Here is a 20,156-nt window from a genome sequence, read left to right on the forward strand (position 1 = left end):
TTTTTAGAAAGAGATCTTTGAGGGCTGGAGAGATGGCTCAGCAGTTAAGAGCACTGACTGCTCTTCCAGAGGTCCTGAGTTAAATTCCTAGTACCCACATGGTGGCTCACAACCATCTATAGTGGGATCTGATGCCCTCTTCTGACATAAAGTCAGTAGAGCACTCATATACATTCAATAAATAAATAAATCCTTTTTTCTTTTCTTTCTTTTTTTTTTTTTTTTTTTTTTTTTTTTTTTGAGACAGGGTTTCTCTGTGTAGCTTTGGCGCCTTTCCTGGAACTCACTCTGTAGCCCAGGCTGGCCTCATTTTTTTTTAAATTTATTTATTATGTATATAGTATGCCTGCAGGCCAGAAGAGGGCACCAGATCTCATTACAGATGGTTGTGAGCCACCATATGGTTGCTGGGAATTGAACTCAGGACCTCTGGAAGAGCAACCAGTGCTCTTAACCTCTGAGCCATCTCTCCAGCCCAAGTAAATCTGTTTTAAAAAGAGAGAGAGATCTTCGAATTTAACTCCTTTGTTTAGCTTTTTTCCTGACTATGACCAATAACAACTTGTAACCAACCCCCTTTAAATGACGACAGACATCCATAACCCATTTTTTTTTTTTATTTTGGAATGTGGGCATTGTTTTCTCTGGACTGCTTCCTGTTGTTTGGGGGGTACTGGCATCTTTGGGGGAACCTTGAGAAAATCAGGATAATGATGAAGTCTTGGCTAGGTAGTCTGTGAGGCTGAAGCATATCAGCCAGGAGCCTTAAAGTTGTTCTGGATGCAGAATTCTGAAGAAACTGCAACAGAGGCACTCTGAGATGCTGGATCACCTGGGTCATTCATTTTTATTGGTGCCTGGTCCCCTTCTCTGAAAATACATAAACTTTCAAAGGTAAATATATATAGATATATATATTACATCTGTATTAATACATGTATAGACTGTGCGATATACATAAGTTAGCCAAAGATGAATTTTTGTTTTATGTTTGAGTAGGCAAATATACATTATGTGTCTTGTAGTTTTTCTAGGTTTATTTCTTTATGTCTATAGCCAGGATTTTCAGGGGGTCTTCTTCAATCAAACTTGATCTTCTTTTTTTTGTTTGTTTATTTTTTTTGTTTTTCGAGACAGAGTTTCTCTGTGTAGCTTTGCACCTTTCCTGGAACTCACTCTGTAGCCCAGGCTGGCCTCGAACTCACAGAGATCCACCTGGCTCTGCCTCCTGAGCCTTTCATTTTCTATGGGAACAAACGCATAACCTCTTCCGCAAAGCAACACATCTTTTGACTTCCATTTTGAAGTCAAGACATTTTAAAAATACTTAGGTTGGTTTAATCCAGCAGCCTTCACAATCCAATGTCTCTCAGCTGCTATTGTTTGTTCATCAGCAATCAAAAACTTCAAAACAATGCAATAACATACAGGATCCAGACTCCCTGCGTATTTTTCATCTTTCCATAGCTTTTTTTCCCTTTATATCACTTTTTCTTTAAACACTTTTTAAAAAAAAAAATTTCTATGACTCTCTATACTCATTTTCTTTTCTCTCCCAAGCCTATGTACATTTTTAAACACACTGTAACCCATTTAGATGATTTTTTTTTCCTGTCTGGATCTATGTTTACTGCATGTCTGTAACCTTTTCTGTCTGCATGAGCAAAACCTTACATCACTGCCTTGCTTAGCTCATGGCATGCTGGTGGCTGGCTCCTCCCACCTCATGGCTGGCAGGAGCCATATTTAACACCCCAGCTCTGGGAAGTTTTTGGTTCTACGCTGCTGCGGTAGACGTTTTAACCTAGTCTCATGCCATCAAATAGCTTCTCACCCACTGCTCACAAACCTCATATGAGTGCTCAGGAGCAGGGTCTCTTAAAAGAGCCATGCCTTTGTTTGCCACTAGCACACCAAGCCTACCTGAGAGTAGGCTGTCACCAGGAAGCCACGTTTGACTTTGTGTTCTGAACTTTTTTTAAAAAAGATTTCTCAGGCCTTATGTGGATGTAGGGGCCAGGTGTTGGGTGCCATTTGTAGGCAGAGTTTTTTGTTGGGACCACTGGCTCCCCAAAATAACCACAGAGAGACTTATTAATTATAAATGCTCAGCTGATAGCTTAGGCTTGTTACTAACTAGCTCTTTCAACTTAAATTAACCCATATGTCTTATCTACACTCTACCATATGGCAGTACGTTTTCCAGCATGGCATGTTCATCTCTTGTTTCCTCTGCATCTGCTGGCACCTCTATCCTCCTTCTTCCCAGTGTTCTCTTAGTCTGGCTCTCTCCCACCTAACTTCTTTCTGCCTAGCTATTGGCCAGTTGACTCTTTATTAAACCAATGAGAGCGAAACATCTTCACAGTGTACAAAAGTATCATTCCACAGCGCCTCACCAAGTAGTTTTATATGGTTCTTGTGTCTAGAGCAGAACTGATGGGGCTCAGAGCACCACTTAGTGTTGAAGCACCAGAGGTGACTAACACTCAGCAGACAGCATAAGGCACAGACAAAACTAGACAATGAGAAAGTTGTGTTTACATGTACTCAGTCCTTTTCCTTGCCAGGAACTGAGGCAGTTCCAGCAAACGCCATCCGGCTGCAGTCTGGCACACAGACCCACCAAATGGTAGCTTGCTGCAAGGCAGTTAACTCCAGTGAGGATTTGGAAAGATCTCGCCACAACAGGGGACCCTCAGCAGGGAGGAGGAAGTCTAGAGCTGTGGCTGTAAGATGAGCAGCCCAGAAAGTGGCTGTGGGGTGAAGAGGGTCTACTTGGCCAAGGAAGGTTTTGTTCCGGTCTCCTATAGGCTGGACTCCATGATAGCCCTGAACTGCTTGTCAGACTGCTCACACCTACAGCAGCCTTGTCACAAACAAGCCTGGAGCCCAGAGGACAGCAGTGTCTACATGGTTCCTCTTTTTCTTTGTGTGTGTGTGTGTGTGTGTACCCACTGGGGGTGAAAACCAGAGCAAGTTACCCAAGCACCCATCTTACACCCCAGCCCCCAAGCGGGTTGTTCTATAGAGTAAGATGTAATGGGAAGAAAGACTCAGAAACACTTCCATGTCATCCACACAGCCCTACACTCCTGGAGCATGGTGGTCAAAGAGCCATGATAGCCAAGGCCCTGGAAGCCCAGCAAAGAACAAGAATACTGAAGTGAAAGGGAGCCTCCTGGGAGTCGCTGAGGCCAGTGGTTATCAACCTGTAGGTCCTGACCCCCTTGGGGGGTCAAAAGACCCTTTCACAGGGATCGTCCAAGACCATCAGAAAATACAGATATTTACATTATGATTCATAACAGCAAAATTACAGTTATGAAGTAGCAACAAAAATAATTTGATCACAACATGAGGAATTGTTTTTCAAAGGCCACAGCATTGGGAAGGTTGAGAACCATTGACCTAGACCATGCCTAACAAGCCTTGCTTAAGGTGATAGAAATCTTGGTTAGCATTCAGACTCTTTTAAATATTTACTATGATTTTTATTTATGTATATGTGTGTATCTATGTGTGGGTATGTGCCCATACTTGTGGGTGTATTCTGATGCCAGAAGAGGGCATCAGATTACCTGGAGTGGAAAAGCCAGTTGTTTCTCATCACAAAATAGAGCCTCTTCTGCGACCATACATGTGACAGCAGGAATAAAAACAAAAACAAAAAACAAAAAACAAAAAAAAAAAAAAAACAACAACAACAAAAAAAAAAAAAAAACAAGGATGGTTGGTGTCTGAGTAAAGGGAAACAGGGATTTGAGAAATTAACAGACTGATGATCAGCTCAAAGACGTTCCATCTCAGAGCTCTCTGAGACAGTCAGCCATGCTCAGGCCTATAGGGATGGAGGACCCCGAAGGGGCTGCAAGGGTTGGTCAATCCTCACCCGTTCTCTCCCTCTGTGACCACCCCTCACAGCCCCACGTCCTGCTTTAGTAAGGGTCACGTCACCTTTCCACTGTTTTCTAAGGTCTAGAGAATAAAGTCCAGATTTGGCAACCAAGATCCTTTTCCAATCTTGTCAAGTCCTGTCATGTTCAACTACTACTAGTTTTACCACCCTAAACCTTTGCCTAAATTAACAAAGCCATACAAGTGAAGTAGCCTCTCCACGGGCCATGATCCCCTAACCAGTGAAAATTCTCCCTTCCTAGGCGCCATCTCAACTGCCACTTGTTTCAGGAACCCTGTCCCCATCCTCCTAGGGCTTCCTTCGTCCCACAGCTGAACTGCACATCCTGTAAGAATACGTACAGCCTTTAATCCCAGCACTCGGGAGGCAGAGGCAGGTGGATCCCTGTGAGTGCGAGGCCAGCCTGGGCTACAGAGCGAGTTCCAGGACAGCCAGGGCTACACAGAGAAACCCTGTCTCGAAAAACCCAAAGGAGGAGGAAGAGAAAGAGGGAGGGCAAGACAAGCAAAAACGGGACTAGTCCCGTTTTCCAAGCTGGCCAGGGCCGAGCGCGCGCGGCAGACGTGATGTAGGGAATTTTTGCGCCACAGGGGCGGGGCCTGCCCGCCGCCGCCCCTCCCTGGCCCCGCCGCGCGGTGGCGCGGATGGACTACGAGTCCCAGGCTGCCTTGCGGCGGCGGCGGCAGCGCCGACGTGGCACGGCGCGAAGGCCGTGCGAACTGGAAAGCCGGGAGGTGGCGGAGCCCGAGTCATGGCGGCCAAGGCAGCGGGCAGCGGGGGCTGGGAGGTGGTCAAGAAGGGCCGGCGACCTGGAGCCAGCGGCGGTGGACGAGGCGGCGGCGGCGGCGCTGGCGTTGACCGCCGAGCGCTCGGGGAGGCGAACGGGGTGTGGAAGTACGACCTGAGCTGTGAGTACCCGCCGCCGCCCACCTGGGCCTCTGGGGCAGGGGCGCGGCGCAGCAGCTGCGGAAGCCGGGAGCGGATCCGCGGGACCCCGGGCGCCCCGGCTGGTAGCGCAGAGAGAAGGTGATCGTCCCCGCTGGACAGGTCGGGAAGCGGAGGCCCAGCGAGGCAGACTCTGGAAAGAGACTGGCATTCCGATCTCCATCTGTGCGGGCCTTTGCACGCAACCCTCCCAGCTGTCCCGACCCCGGCTGGCCAGGTGTCTGAGCGACTGGGCAGAGGCACCCGGGATCCTGCACGGGGCCCCTTCTAAAGTAACCAGCAGGTCGGGGAGGGGTGGACGAGAAGGCCAGCGCTGGGAGGAATGACCCGACATACCCTTCCAGCCAGGAGTTAATCTCCGTGTCGCCTGTTCCATAGTCTCCAGAGGAGGGGAGAAAGCTTGCCACTTGTTGAGTATAGAGTTGTCATTTCAGAACCAACAAGAATTGGGAGTGGAAACCGTGCTGGAAAAATTCTGCCCTTAACAGACTAGCAGCCAGACACAGTGAGGCCCACCCTCTGTACATGAGCCTGACTGAGCTCCACATCCTTTGATTTGTCTGATAAAGAACTGGAAGAGCCAGGGACATGCTGGTGGTGACTGAAATCAGCCACCAGGAGGGCTCTGTGCTGTGTGCTTCTAAAGCTCCCAAGGAAGCCGGAGCTTGGGACAGCATCTCACTGTAAATGACTTAGCTGCCCCTGCAGAGAAGGGACCGCTCTGCTGTGAGTCCTGGGGTCTTGAGGGTGGCCTGCTGTTTTCTACCTGTTTCCGGTCCAGCTCCAATCCAGACCACAAGCACTCTTTATGAGCGTGGCTTTGAGAAAATCATGAAGCGGCAGAATAAAGAACAGGTTCCACCCCCGGCGGTGGAGTCTAAGAAACCAGCAAACAAGAAGCAACCAAAGAAGGTGACAGCTGTGGCTAGCCAGAACCAGAAGCAGGGCCCGTTCCGAAGCCTGGAGGATGCGCTGAAAGCCGTGAGTGTGCCTCAGCTTGGGGTGCAGAGACCATGTGGGATTTAGGACACCCAGATGAGAGGAGTTCCAGAAAAGATGGAAATGCCGAGGGACAGAATGTTTGCACTTTGAATAGAAAGGAAGTGGGATGTTCATAAGAATCGTAGGTGAGGAGAGTGATGGAAATCCCGAGAACAAGATGGAGGTAATAGAAAAGCTGGTTTGGGTTCTCTGTCCCACAGGAGTGGTCTTTTACTTCCCATCTTACCCTCTCTTCTTGCCCTTGAACATGTGTGACGGGCCTACAAGTGTATGGCGTTGAGATCAGCATTCTCAGCTGTCCTGCCCCTGTCCTTTCTTGGGGCCTGGGTGTGGCAAAATTGTAGCCTCCACATAGAAAAACCTCCTCCAGCCACGTTACTACGCCTGTCCTTCCCTGCCCCTTCCCACTCACCGTAGAAGTCTCTCCCTGGCAGCTGGATGTAGCCGCTCTGCAGAAGGAACTGGACAAAAGCCAGAGCGTCTTCACTGGGAACCCCTCTGTATGGCTGAAGGACCTGGCCAGCTATCTCAACTACAAGCTCCAGACTCCACGGAGCGAGCCCACCCTGAGCCAGTATCCACATGGTTAGTCCCCCAGCCCTCGGTTTAGATAAGGCCACGGACATTCGGAAAGGGTGGATGTTCCTAAGAGCCCAGTACCTCCACTATCCTGATTCAGACGTGGCTGTGCAAGTGGCTGGGTCTCCTTGGGGAAAAGAGAGCTAGCCTCGGCGCAAGGGCATCTCGACCTAGCACTCACAGAGGCCAATGGCCCCAGATTATCCCTACAGCCTCGTGAGCCGAGAGCTGCGTGGGATCATCCGAGGGCTCCTGACCAAAGCTGCAGGGTCTGTGGAGCTTTTTTTCGATCACTGTCTGTTCACCATGCTCCAAGAGTTGGATAAGACACCAGGTAAGAGCGCCCTATAAAGGATGACCTTCTTGAGAACCCAATTCCTTTTTTCTTGCTTCCAATGTGGTCATCAGTTCCCTTCCCAACAAGAATTGTGCTAATCTCCAAGACGTTTTTGGGGGGAGAGGAGGGGACAGGGAGGAGATTAGGATTTGGGCTCACAGCTGGGGGGAAAAAAAAACATGGAGTGCCAAGTCATACGAGTAGACCTGAGAACGTATGTCTCTCTAGGGGAGTCGCTACATGGGTACCGCATCTGTATTCAGGCCATTCTGCAAGACAAGCCCAAGATTGTCACCTCAAACCTGGGCAAGGTGAGCCCTAGGTGGTGCTGGGACACCCGAGGGTAGGATTAGGGAAACCAGACAGAGTCTCCATTGTTAGGCTTGGTGGGTGGGACAGAATAGCACGTAATACCGTTAGCATTTGCTGTGTCTCTGCTGGATGGATGAGGATGACCCGCACATTCGCTGTGTTGTGGGGTGGCTGGGCCGTAGAGAGGTCCCATGGCTTTGCTAGAACTGGTCAGCCAGAACGGGGTGGGGGGGGAAGCATCACTGAAACCACTGAGCCACACTGCCGTAGGGTTACACTGTTCCTGGCACCCTCGGCCCCTATACCCCTCCTTCCACTGGGATCTGTAGTGCCGGTGTGCTGACCTATAACCCGCTCTTTCTACCCATCTCCTCAGTTCCTAGAGCTTCTGAGGTCCCACCAGAGCCGACCAGCCAAGTGCCTGACCATGATGTGGGCCCTAGGGCAGGCAGGTTTTGCCAACCTCACCGAGGGACTGAAAGGTACCAGACAGAGAACTGTGGGTCGGTCTCTATTCTGAGGAGCCCTGTGCATGAGCCTGAGACTTGCTGACTTTTGACTCTACAGTGTGGCTGGGGATCATGCTGCCTGTGCTGGGCATCAAGTCTCTGTCTCCCTTTGCCATCGCATACCTGGACCGGCTGCTCCTGTGAGTAATGGGGGGACAGCGAGGGGAAGGCCCAGGGTGTCCACACGAGGCTGTTTCGGCAAAATGGGATGCCATGATCCTGGTCTCCATAGATGCGAGGAAAATCAGGACCAGCTCCTCCCACCTCCAAGTGTGATGGTGAGGAAGGAAAGGGAGGGAGCCATTGAGGGCTGGGGATGGGGTAGAGTTTATGCCCTTCTCCCTGTCCACTGGCTTAGCTGAGTTCATGACTGGAGCGCCAGAGTAGTTTCCAACGTGCCCGCTTCTTCTTTCTCTAGGATGCATCCCAACCTCACCAAAGGCTTTGGCGTGATTGGCCCCAAGGACTTCTTCCCACTTCTAGACTTTGCCTATATGCCCAACAACTCCCTAACCCCCAGGTAGGACAGCTTTGGAGCATGCGTACAGGGGAGAGTTCCCGGTGCAAAGTCAAGCCGCAACAGTGCATTTCCATCCCCTTCCCCAAAAGCCCTAGATTCACACCTGCAAGGTTCAGCAGTGGATCTCAAGGGGCCTGTGAGGCCCAGAAATTGTATATGCCTTTGAATGTGACAAGTGTGTGTGTGTGTGTGTGTAACATCAGGCAGTCTTTAGGGAGACCAGCTTCGCAAGGTGCTTCTGTGTACAGAGACTCGGAGCCATCCCAAGGCACTTCGTGAGTCTCCCTTCAGGCGGGGCTGAGCTCAGGAGTCACAGTTCCTTTGTCAGCCTGGCCCCCCTTCCCCCAGCCTACAGGAACAGCTCTGCCAACTCTTCCCTCGACTGAAGGTGCTGGCCTTCGGGGCCAAGCCAGAGTCCACCCTGCACACCTACTTCCCTTCATTCCTGTCGCGAGCCACGCCTAGCTGCCCTGCTGAAATGAAGAAAGAGGTGAGCGGTCTCCCCTTGCCTGGAGCAAGTCAGCCCCTCTGGTGATGCTCCCCGGCGTTCCGCCGCTCGCTCCCACAGCCACCTGCCCACTCACTCGTGCTCTCCCACGGAGTCTGGGCCTGAGAGGTGGGAGGGTGCTCAGTGGTGGCCCGTCACTTGTAGACGAGATCCTTAAGCTAAGGCTGCAGGTCAGGAGCCACACCTACCCCGTGATAGCGTCTCAGGGGTCTTGACAGTGCTTCTCACCCTTCATGGTAGACGGGGTGCTACCAGAAGCCCCGGCACCCTCCTCTTCACTGTCCTGAAGCCCCAGCGTTCTCTCTCTTTCGTCCTGTGCAGCTCCTGGGCAGCCTGACCCAATGCCTGACCGTGGACCCCCTCAGCACCAGCGTCTGGAGACAGCTGTACCCCAAGCACCTGTCCCAGTCCAGGCAGGTGGCGGTGGGCTCACCTGCCCTGATGTGCACAGAAGTCTCCTAGCGTGTGCTTCCCAGACTAGGGCTGGTCACTGTGTGCCAGGCTCCCACCTCTCATTTTGCGTGAGAACACAGCCGGAGTGGCCGTTAAAGCACTCTGCGCGTGGGGGGCCTTCCCGTACTAGAACCCCGGATCTTGGTGGGTGGAGGGCAGCGGCCCCGGGGCTGCTGACTGAAAGGAGCGTGCTTCTCCCCAGCCTGCTGCTGGAGCACTTGCTCAAGTCCTGGGAGCGGATTCCCAAGAAGGTGAGTTGCTGAAAGGCGTTGGGAGGCTAGGGCTTGTCTGGGTTCTCAGTTGGTGCCCCTTGACCTCTAACCTCCCTGTTCTGTGCCTTTTTTGACACTGAGCCTGAAGCAAGATGGAGGCGCAGGATCCTCTGTCAGGCCAGGGCTCACCTTCTCAACTCATCTCTTGGTATCCGGTAGGCACGGAAGTCTTTGCAAGAAACCATTCAGTCCTTCAAGCTTGCCAACCAGGAGCTTCTGAAGAAGGGCATTGGTAGCAACGAGCATGTTGTCACCTGTGATACAGCCTGCAAGGTGTGACACCCAACCTCTCCAGCCATGCACAGTCCTACATCTGCCTTGACACACCCTGGGTTGGGCTGGGGTCACATCCCTGTCCCACCTGTCTGTGGACCACCCCCTTCCCAAGCGTATGTGTCGGCCTCGCTTAGGGCTTGCACTAGGAAGTAAAGGCCAGGCCGCCTGCCTCTGACCACTGTCCTCTCTGCCGTCAGGGCTTGTTACAGCAGGCACGAGGTCCTCGGCCACCCTGGGCCCGGCTGCTCCTGTTGCTTCTGGTCTTTGCAGTAGGATTCCTCTGCAATGACTTGCGGTCCCACAGCTCCTTCCAGGGTAAGTGGTGTTGGTCGTCTGGGAAGAGAACATGGTGGTGGGGCACAGAGCTGTCTGTGGCCTCTCCAAACCCCACCTTGTCCTGAGGAGCTCTCGGTGCATCAGTGCAAACACTTTCAGCTCACTGCTGTGTGCAGGCTGGACTGATCGTCCCCGGGAGAGACGTGGTTACAGACTTACAGCAACTGAACACGTGTCTTCTCCTCTTAACTCCTGAGGAGAAGGTTTGCCTCCGATTAAGATCATAGCCAGTAGGAACAGAAAGATGGTAACTAAGCGGTCAGACGTGCTTGCTGCCAAGTATGACGATCTGAGTTCCGTCCCCAGGGTACACATGGTGGAAGTCAACATGAGTCCGCTGACCTCCCGTGCGTGCTGTGGCATAGGCACTCAATAAATTAGTAAATGTGACTTTAGAGAAGATCACAGCTAGGAAAAGGGCAGATACTCAGACCTGACGTTTTCTGACCTCTTAAGTCCAAGACTCCACCCATTGTCCCGTTCTTCCTGTTCCTGACCCAGCAGAATGTATTCGGCCCCTCCGGCCTGCCCTTCTCCCTCCAGACCTGTCTAGTTAGACCCGAGAGCACACGAAACTGCCCCGCTCTTCACTGTACCTGCCCCGGGACCCGGAATGTCTGTCCTCCAAGCCCTTGCCCCTGCTCTCCCAGCTCACCAGAGGCTCCCTTTGCAGCCTCCGTCACTGGCCGCTTGCTCCGATCATCCGGTTTATTGCCTGTTGGCCAGCAAGTATGTGCCAAGCTCTCCTCCTACAGCCTGCAAAGCTACAAGTGAGCTGCCGCTGCCTGGGGGGCGGGGTGGTGCCGGTGGGGGGGCGGGCAGCCATGGACAGAGGGAAGTACTGCAGATCCTCCTCCCCTTGGTCGCCTCCTCTTTGGTGAGCAAGTCGTCCTGGGGAAGCTCAGAGTGTGCCTCTGTCCTCCAATTTCTCTACAGCTGGCTGCAGGGGACATTGCCAGCCTGTGGCTCCCACCTGCTTGCCGTGGTACAGCCCAGTTTGCAGCTGGCCTGGACACACACCAATGCCACAGTCAGCTTCCTTTCGGCCCGCTTCGGCAACAGCCTCGCTGGCTTCTTGCAGAGGGTAAGCTGGAGATGAGGAGTCGGGAAGGGACCCATCCTCCCAGAGACAGAGTTCTTGGGAGGGAAGAGTCCTGCGTGGCAGACCCCTTGCCCTGGGCATCTTGTCCATCCCCTCTCCGTGGTCCTGCCGCAGGTCCAGCTCCCCGAGGCCCTGCACCAGCTCTCCCACTCCTTGAAGGAGCTGCTGCTGCTCTTCCACCACAGTGTGCTGCTGCCCATGTGGCACCTGCTGCTTGTGGCCCTGGCCCGAGCTCAGGAGTACTGCCACGAGGCCTGCAGGTAAGACCTCCACTCCAGACGCCACCGGTTCCCTGGGGACAAAGGTACGCCGCTGATTCTGTCACAGCCACTCTGGGACGAGGTTCTGGGTTTCAGCTGCAGCCCTGTGAGGTGACACAGCCCCACACAATGACCCCCAGTCCCCTCAGACGTTCTGCTTTTCTCACAGAGGAGAAGTGACGTGGGATTGCGTTAAGACCCAGTTCAGTGAAGCCGCCCGATGGACCTGGCTCTCTCTACAGGACGTCACAGTAGCTTTCTTGGACTGGGCACTCGCCATGATATCCCAGCAATAGCCCCGGCCTGCCTGGCCACTGGTTTCTGTGGTGGGCAAGCTGTCAGAGACTGTGGAGGGTAGAGAAGGCGGCTCTCTCTTCACTTGGTGCCTGACTTCTATCTGTCTCCTAGGCCAGGGCCCGGGCCTCTGCCTCACTTCCCCATCTTGAGGGGACTGGGCCGGGGCTCAGCCTCCCGCTCACAGGTCTGCTGGGTATCTCAGGCCCAGGTGCACAGCTTCTGGCCTCCCTTGGGCTGGTAGCCTTTCTCGACTTCTCTCACCCCGCTGTCCTCCATCTCACCATGTAAAACCCCACAGCCCACCTCCAAAGGAGGGAGGTAGCCGCCTGTCCCCATTCCTGGTCATAACTTCAACCACAGCAGAAAAAGGGAAGGACTTCAGAAGGGCCAGCACCACAGTGGGTGACAGCAGCATCACCTCCACCAGCAGCCAGAGTAACCATCAGTGGACATGCCGGCCACACGGAAATGCCTGTTACCTCAGAACACCCAGAACAAGCAAGCCTTCTGAGGCCACTTGCCCCTGCTCTGTCAGCGTCCTGGCTTCTCAACACCGGTCCCCCCAGTACCAGCGCCCCTCTCTCAACATCTGTCGGATCTGTCCACAGCACCATCCACCTGGAGAGCAGCGCCTTCCATCAGCCTCTCGGCGTATGGCTCCTGGGTGGAATAAATGACAGCGATTGGATTTCTAGCTTTCCTTTCTTCCCATCTTCATGTAGGAATTTCCAGAGTTTGGGGGCAGAAAAAATAGTCTTGGGCCTCTGCCCTGGGTGTTGCACTGATAATTGAGCTCCTGGCAGAGAAAGTCCATCTCTGTCACTCAAAACAAGGTTCCCATGATCCGGTTGGCTCTGCTGATTTTGTCTGGCTTGTCAGTGATTCCTGTCCAGAAATTTGCTTCCATATGATTGGGGAAAATGGGCAGAGTTGGGTGGTCTCCCAATCCTTCATTTAGTAATTGCTTCATTTTTATGAGACTGGTTTAGAACGCCAAGAGACAACCAGGGTTCACTGCTTTGAGACGACTCATTGCGAGTGTGTTCGTCTGTCCCTTGGGCTCCTTCGGTCTGGTACGTGTTGTTTCTCGGGCGGCTTTGTTTCCCCTAGAAGCACCACAGATCAGGGAGAGTGGCAGCTCTTCCTTTCCATCCCTCTCCAGGGGTACCTGGAGATGCTCCTCTGTCCCTTCCCCAAGTGAACTTAAAGTAGCAAGTTTAAAAGCATCTTGACCCAATTTATTTATAAATAATAAAATATTACTTATTTTAGGAAGTAAACAGCCACAGATGGCCAGTCCTTGCAGGCTGGCTGGCAGTTAACCGTGACCATTGTTCCCAGTGAGAGAAAGCCCTTTCTGTCCAAGGACCAAATGTGGTCTGCTAGGCCAGCTTGTCCAACTGCCCCACAGCACGTCCTGTTTGTTCTTGTCAATCAGCCACAAACCGTTCAACCCTACCCAAGGAATTGGAGAGGACTTTGACAGCCCGGGCAGCCACAGCACAAGACAAGATACTACAGTGTCTCAAGAAGAGTTAGAGAATGGTAGCCTGGTTTTCTTGGGTTTGTTCATTTGTTCGATTGTTTTTTCAATCCAACATCCTTGGGCATGCCATGATTCTGTGCTGGCTTCTACTCTGTGGTGACTTAACTTGGGTTCATAATTTCTGATATTAAAATTCTTAAATATGCCAGGCGCACACCTTTAATCCCAACGCTTGGGAGGCAGAGGCAGGCCTGATCTACAAAGTGAGTTCCAGAACAGCCAGGGCTACACAGTGAAACAGTCTCAAAAGACAAAAAGAAAAAAAAATCTTAAATGCAGCATTTTTCTTCAACTTAAGTCAGTTGGTATTGTCACCACCTCTCATGAGGACACTGACACCAACCTTGGCTTTAAAAGGATATTGGGGCCCGGACAGTGGTTGCACGTGCCTTTAATCCCAGCACTCGGGAGGCAGAGGCAGGTGACCTCCGTAAGTTCAAGGCCAGCCTGGTCTACAGAACGAGTTCCAGGGCAGGCTCCAAAACTACACAGAGAAACCCTGTCTCAAAAGACAAAAAAAAAAGCCCATTGGGGAAAGCAGCTCTTTTTCAAAAGCCCCCACCCACCCCAAGATTGGGGTAGTACTGTGCTTTTCCTGTCTGTAGCCACGGACCGCCTGCTGTCCATTACAGTAAGGGCAGATGTTTCATTTCTGTCAGATCTCATGCAACTGAAGTTCAAGTACCGTGCCGCAACACTGAAGGGCAGTTTGAATGAGTCTGTCTGTCTCCCCGTTACCGGTTCCTACTCGGACGTGGAAATGACACAAAGTCATTTCTAAGCAGTTTTTCTGTTACAGTTTTCTATTGTGTCTCGGGTTTCTGCCTTCCTTTGGTATTTCCATGTCCTCAGCTTTAGATTTAGATGAGGGCGACATGGTCACTGCCTGACAGATCATGTCTCTGGGCTCACGCCTGCAACATTTATAGTCCACTCTCAACACCACCCTAGTGTGGCTTGCTTCCCACAGTGACGGGCATGCTGCCCAATCCAAATCACCCCGGCTGTCCTTCACGGAGGTGTCTATATGGTTGGGTGACTTCTGAGCGTTTTAATGTCATCTGAGAGGTGGGACTTGTGTGGATGCTTAAAGTGACCCATTCTTTGTTGTTGTTGTTGTTGTTTGGTTTTTTGAGACAGGGTTCCTCGGTAGCTTTGGAGCCTGTCCTGGACTAGCTCTGTAGACCAGGCTGGCCTCGAACTCACAAAGATCCTCCTGCCTCTGCCTCCCGAGTGCTGGGATTACAGGCATGCGCCACCACCGCCCGGTGTGACCCATTCTTTTACTCTACAATAGTTTCCCACCCTTCAGGGTATGACTGAATATTTATTTAATACCATGTGTCTTGCCCCTTAATAACTAATGTACTATAATGTAATATCAGTAAGGACATTAGCACACTGGTACATCTTTTTAAATGTGTTATTTTAGAGCAATTTCAGATTTATGTCAAGGGCAAAAATAGAGGCTCGTCCTTCCTACCACACCCACATTCACACACACACACACACACACACACACACAGAGCTTCCCAACCATGGATAACTTTTACCAGGATAGGACAATCTGACAAGATCTGTACTTTAGACAAGCACTTCCTTCCACACTTAGTAGTTACACAAAATCCCTATTGTGGACCCGGGGGAGAAGGTTCAGCTCCTGCAAAAGGACCCATGTTCAGTTCCCAGCACTCAGACTGGATGGTTCACAACCATCTGTAACTCCAGCTTGGGTCCCTGATGCCTTTGGTGTCTTTAGGCACCTGAACTCATGTACACACACACTCACACTCACACTTAACAATACAGTAAGTCTTAGGTGTCTGATGGCATGTGTCTACCACTCTACAGACAGGTAGGTCTCACTGACCTAGAGATGCCCCGACTCCACATTATGCTTCCCAGGCCACTGGAGGTTACTGATCTTGACAGTCTCCAGAGTTTTGCCTTTCCCACACTGCCATGGCATTGATTGCTGCACATATTTTAAGTTATAATCTCTCCCACCACAGAGAAAATTTTCTGTTCCCAAAAGAGAGCCAAGGGCGGTTCAAAGGAGGCAGGACCCTGACTTCACCTTCAAGTATCAGTCAGCAGAACTAACAACCTGGGAAGTAAGACAGAGTCCTCTCAATGAATGGTTTCTGTTCATTCGTCATGTTCCTATTAAACCCAGCATTCCAAATCTTCTGGGTCATAGCCACTTCTTGGTGGTTTGGTTCTGCACACTGCTGGACCGCCTGCCATCATCACTGAGCAAGCTACAGGGGCGGGATGCTGCTGTAAAAGACTGTCACAGTAAGGAGTTAAAAATGACCTAGAAATGTCGTTCTAGAAATGTCTTGAGAGCCCAGAAGCAGTCATATTTGATGCTGTTGAGTGTGGATGCATTAATGTTGACATTACGGAAGAAAGTGGTGTGTGGTCTTCACATGGTTAGATGTCCTATCGCTGGCTTCATCATGGGTCGGTGGAGGAAGTGCCATGGTCCACAGAATTTAGGATGGGAGAAAGGGCACACACAAAATCCCAGCGTTATGGTAGTGTGGAGTATCTGAAGTCAGGGGGAAGCAGTTAAAATTTCTCTCCATAGCTCCTGAGTAGACCATTTATTTAAGTGAATCTAACGCCACATCGGACCATCGATGGCTCACTGACCTCACCGAAGCTAAGCATTTGGGACTATAACAAGTTGTGAACTTAGACGGGCCTACAACAACTATCATTATTAAACATGAAGAGCCAAGTGTGAGGCACACCTCTAATTCCAGCACTTCTGAGGTGTGGAGGCAAGAGGCTCAAATGTCAAGGTCATCTTCAACCTGATCTACAGGAGACACTTTAAAAATCATCATCATCATCATCATCATCATCATCATCATCATCATCCCAGCACTGAAGAAGCAGAGGCAGGTGAATTTCTGAGTTCAAGGCCAGCCTGGTCTACAAAGTGAGTCCTGGACAGCTGGGGCTATGTAGAAAGACCCCTGTCTCAAGAAAACAAAACAAAACAAAACAACAAAAAACCAACACACACAAAAAAAAGAATAAAATAAAAAAATAAAAACCAAGAAAGCAAAAAGAGTGAACATCCTAGCCTACCAGTTCTGAAAGTATGGTCAGAAATCTTCTAGAACCTTCTAGGGGTTCTAAGAATTCAAGATTGTGCTCATAAAAATGCTAAGACGTCATTTATCTCTGTGATTGACATGGGCATAGCTGGTTTAAGCACAAGTGAACTGCTAGGGACTCAGCAGGAGTGCAGGCAGCGTTGTTCAAGTATTAGCCCTTGGCGGGGTTCCAAAACAGCTTGACCACACAGCTGCCATGACAGGCTTAGAAGCCCAGACACAGCTTCTGTGACAGGCTTACTGGCAGGCAACACCCGGACTCAGGAAAAGCCATAAGATGACCCCACCCAGGGAAGGCCTGCATCTAAGGGGAAGTACCCAAAGAAAGCCTTTAGTCTCAGCACTCAGGAGGCAGAGGCAGGTGGATCTCTGTGAGTTCGAGGCCAGCCTGGTCTCCAGAGCGAGATCCAGGACAGGCACCAAAGCTACACAGAGAAAAACCCTGTCTCCAAAAACAAAGTACAAGTGTGTCTGTGTACGTATGTGTGAGTGTGTGTGCTGCAGCATGTGTGTGTGTGTGTGTGTGTGTGTGTGTGTGTGTGTGTGTGTGTGTGTGTGTGTGTGTGGTGTATGTAGAGATGAGGGACAGTCTGCAAAGTCTGGTTCTCTCCCACCATGTGGGACCCAGAGGTCAAACTCAGGTTGTCAGGCCTGGCAGCAACAGCCCTGCAGAGCCGTCCTGACAGTTCAAGTGCTTTTGTTTTAAAATATATATCCATCCTATACCTAAATATATTTCAGATAGATTAGAATAAAATAAGAAAAAGTTAAGAAGATATGTGAATATTTAATCCTCCCTTGCATAATGATATGCTAAATTTAAAAGCAACAGAGAAAGGTCCTAGAGGAAATGGATGATCAATGTTTGTACACAGAATATATATATATATAAAGTACCACAAAAAACTAGAGAAAAATATTTGCTGGAAATATGCGATAAATACATATCGATGTTAAAAATCTACTCTAAATAAAAAAAGCACTGAACACAAATTTGTGTGTGTGTGTGTAAGTGACTGCAAATTCCTAAGTGATTCTGCAGATGAATAGCAGGCTTGCAAAAAAGATCCATTTCATCAATGAAGTGAAAATATAAAATAAAATGCAACTTATTTTGCACATTAATAAAATGCTTCTCTCTTTTCTACATTCATTTATTATTTGGTGTTACGTGTGTATGGGTGGACATGTGTGTTCTTGAGCATGTCCTGGTGTTCATGTGGGGGTCAGAGGAGGATTTGGAAGAGTTGGTTCTCTCATTCCACCATGTGGGTCCAGGGGATCAAACTCAGGTCCCTCAGGCTTGGCAGCAAATGTCTCTCCTGCTAAGCCACCTCAATGGCTTTGAAGGATTCGTAAATACTTAAATCAATGAATGCTACGATAGAATTTAGTATATTTCTAGGAAGTAAATCGGTAACTTTTATCAAAAGGTAGAAAAGTCTCATATTGTTGGACCAAACAAGTATACTCCTAATCATTTTCTAGGTGAGTAAGAAATATGGACAAAGATTTCTAAGAATGTGCATGCCAGGCATGGTGTGGCTCACACATTTAACCCCAGCAGAAGTGGGCAGAGTGCAGAACATCTCCAAAGTTTAAGGTCAGACTGATTTACATACCCAGTTGTGGTCTAGCCAGGGCTATATAGTGAGATCCAGTCACAAACACAGACATGCGGAGTAAAGGGTGGTGGTGCGTGTCTGTGATCACCAGCACATGGATCAGGATCAGCTTCCAATACTTTTCTTAAAAGAACAGGAAAGTTAGAGACTGGAAGCCAATTAGTGAGTAATTGCCAGGGAATGCAAGCGAAGCTCTTCGAGTTCGAGGCCAGATTGGTCCCAGGCTCGAGCCCGAATATTTAAACAAAACAAAATAAAACCCTCTAGTAGAGAGGTGTCATTTGTACAGCTTTGAGATTATGCTAAATGTCCCTGACTCGCTCACTCACCCTGAACCGCTCTGATCTAAGCAATGTTGGGCCTGGTTAGTACTTAGGTATACTTGGGAATATACTTAGGTAGACTTGGGAATACTTTGAGCTCTAGGTTTGAGAAACAATTAGGTAAGTATGTTTTGTAATCCCCTAATAAATTGTAAAGGCGTCACAATTAAATATCACAAGGGAGGGGGGAAGGGGGCGGGAGGGACAGACAGACCGGTGGAGAGGGAGGTAATATTGGGGACGGGAAGGTAGGGGAGGAGAAAGAGAAATACGAATTACTTAAAAATGCTAAACGTGTGCCCTGAAAACTCTCCACAGCTGGGGTTCAGGCACGGTAGCAGCATCCCCCCCCCCCCCCCAGCAGAATGAAGTCAGACAAGATTTCAAACTCTCACTCCACCCGGCTGCATGTTTCAGAACTGGAACTGGAGGCCAGGTCTCTGGACACACCCACTCCGCCAGACAGAGCCGGCTGCACCGAGGACCCGGGGGTTAACTGTGTTCCTTTGTATTAAAAAAACAAAAAAAAAACAATCTGGTAGCTTTCATTGAGCCAATAGTGGCCCGGGCCTGTAAGGAAGAGCAACAAATACAGGAGCCAGATAAGGGGCAGCGGTGGGCGTAGACACGATCGACCCATCACCCAGGAGAAGACACTTGGTTGCCACGTGCCAGGGCAGGGGCTCGGGTGCGGCGGGAACCCTTCCCAGACCTGGAACATTTAAAAAACAAGTAAGTAAACTTGTTTAGCAAGCGCCGGGCACTGCAGGACCGGGCAGATCGGGGGACTGCACCCGGCCGGCTCCAGGCACCCGGGAGCGGGAATCCGCGTCCCCCGCCGCATCCCAGCGACCCGGGATCGCTCGCCTCCCCCGGCTCGACGTTTCGTTCCGGCGGGGGCCTGGGTGAATGGACCCCGGCACCCGAGCTGACGGAGAGAGTGTCTTCAGCACCGTCAGGGGAGCATGCTTTTTATGTGCACCATGCCGAAAATCAAAGGAAACCTGGAGCTGAAGCGGCGAGCACGATTCGCAGTCTCCAAACTCGGGAACTAGTTTGGAGAAAGGCCGCCCCAGCTTCGGGCCGGGAGCCGGCTCACAGCGCGCTCCCGCCCCAGGGTGCGAGCCGGCAAGCCCGGGACCGGTTTCCTTCGCCTTTCCCGCCGCGCCGGCTCCCTTTGGCTTGCTAACAAGTAGCCGGGAAGTTAGGAAAACCCGCGGTAAGCATTAGAGGGAAAATGGCAACCCCCGGGAGCAGCGGAGCCTTCGATAGCTCAGTTGGTAGAGCGGAGGACTGTAGTGGAGTAACCGTGGCAATCCTTAGGTCGCTGGTTCGATTCCGGCTCGAAGGACTTCGTGCGCTATTTTTAGCTCCTTCCTATCTTGATTATTGGGGAGGGGGAGGGCGACGACGACAATTTGGAAAGAGGTGGTTTGTTTGCTTGACGACTGCTGACCTTGGGTGAGACACATAGGCAAGATAGGTAGAGTATTCTGCGTCTGGTTCGCGCGCTGGGTGTAAAGATATAAAACTGCAAGGAAAAGTCCTAATTGTTTTTTATTACACGGCTGCGTTTCAAAACCTGGGTTCCAGTGTACGATATTACTCTGAATTGTTAGAAATTTCCCGTCCGTGGGCCTCTGGGTAAAACTCCTAAAGGCAATAGGAAGAGCAAGCCTGACAGCTGGGGGATTAGCTCAAATGGTAGAGCGCTCGCTTAGCATGCGAGAGGTAGCGGGATCGATGCCCGCATCCTCCACTCCCCTTTTGCTCGCCCCACCGCTAACTGGGTGACACTGGCTCAGGAACTGTTAGGCGCCGTTTTGCTCTACAGTGCAGCGAGGGCCATGGTGAGCAAGGATCCGCTCGCTTCACACGGTGTCTTTCTTATTCGCAGGTGAGTC

General features: G+C 50.8%; 1 protein-coding gene and 2 non-coding genes across 3 annotated transcripts; all 3 read left to right on the forward strand.

The window, feature by feature from the left end:
- Nucleotides 1-4,610: 4,610 nt before the first annotated feature.
- On the forward strand, nt 4,611-12,486 carry Tmem214 (transmembrane protein 214). Its single transcript, XM_028874476.2, has 17 exons — nt 4,611-4,827; nt 5,646-5,845; nt 6,301-6,451; nt 6,645-6,779; nt 7,011-7,093; nt 7,471-7,576; nt 7,662-7,743; nt 8,022-8,123; nt 8,472-8,613; nt 8,953-9,044; nt 9,287-9,335; nt 9,516-9,629; nt 9,830-9,947; nt 10,642-10,738; nt 10,905-11,052; nt 11,185-11,330; nt 11,500-12,486. Exons 1-17 carry the CDS (start codon nt 4,671-4,673, stop codon nt 11,624-11,626), a joined length of 2,049 nt encoding a protein of 682 aa, XP_028730309.1. The 5' UTR covers nt 4,611-4,670; the 3' UTR covers nt 11,627-12,486.
- A 7,028-nt stretch (nt 12,487-19,514) lies between these two features.
- Nucleotides 19,515-19,603, forward strand: Trnay-gua. The gene is given in 2 exon segments: nt 19,515-19,551; nt 19,568-19,603. It is a non-coding gene; the product is annotated as a tRNA-Tyr (tRNA).
- A 335-nt stretch (nt 19,604-19,938) lies between these two features.
- Nucleotides 19,939-20,011, forward strand: Trnaa-agc. The gene has a single exon. It is a non-coding gene; the product is annotated as a tRNA-Ala (tRNA).
- The last annotated feature ends 145 nt before the right edge of the window (nt 20,012-20,156 follow it).

The sequence above is a fragment of the Peromyscus leucopus genome, chromosome 22 (genome assembly GCF_004664715.2).
Source record: "Peromyscus leucopus breed LL Stock chromosome 22, UCI_PerLeu_2.1, whole genome shotgun sequence".
Lineage (NCBI taxonomy): Eukaryota > Metazoa > Chordata > Mammalia > Rodentia > Cricetidae > Peromyscus > Peromyscus leucopus.

What these genes read in the sequence shown, in the direction of transcription:
- Tmem214 (XM_028874476.2), top strand. Translation starts at nt 4,671, where the DNA reads ATGGCGGCCAAGGCAGCGGGCAGCGGGGGCTGGGAGGTGGTCAAGAAG. An exon ending in AGAGTTGGATAAGACACCAG is followed by an intron (nt 6,780 to 7,010) that starts GTAAGAGCGCCC and finishes ATGTCTCTCTAG; the next exon opens with GGGAGTCGCTACATGGGTAC. An exon ending in GTCCCACAGCTCCTTCCAGG is followed by an intron (nt 9,948 to 10,641) that starts GTAAGTGGTGTT and finishes CTCCCTTTGCAG; the next exon opens with CCTCCGTCACTGGCCGCTTG.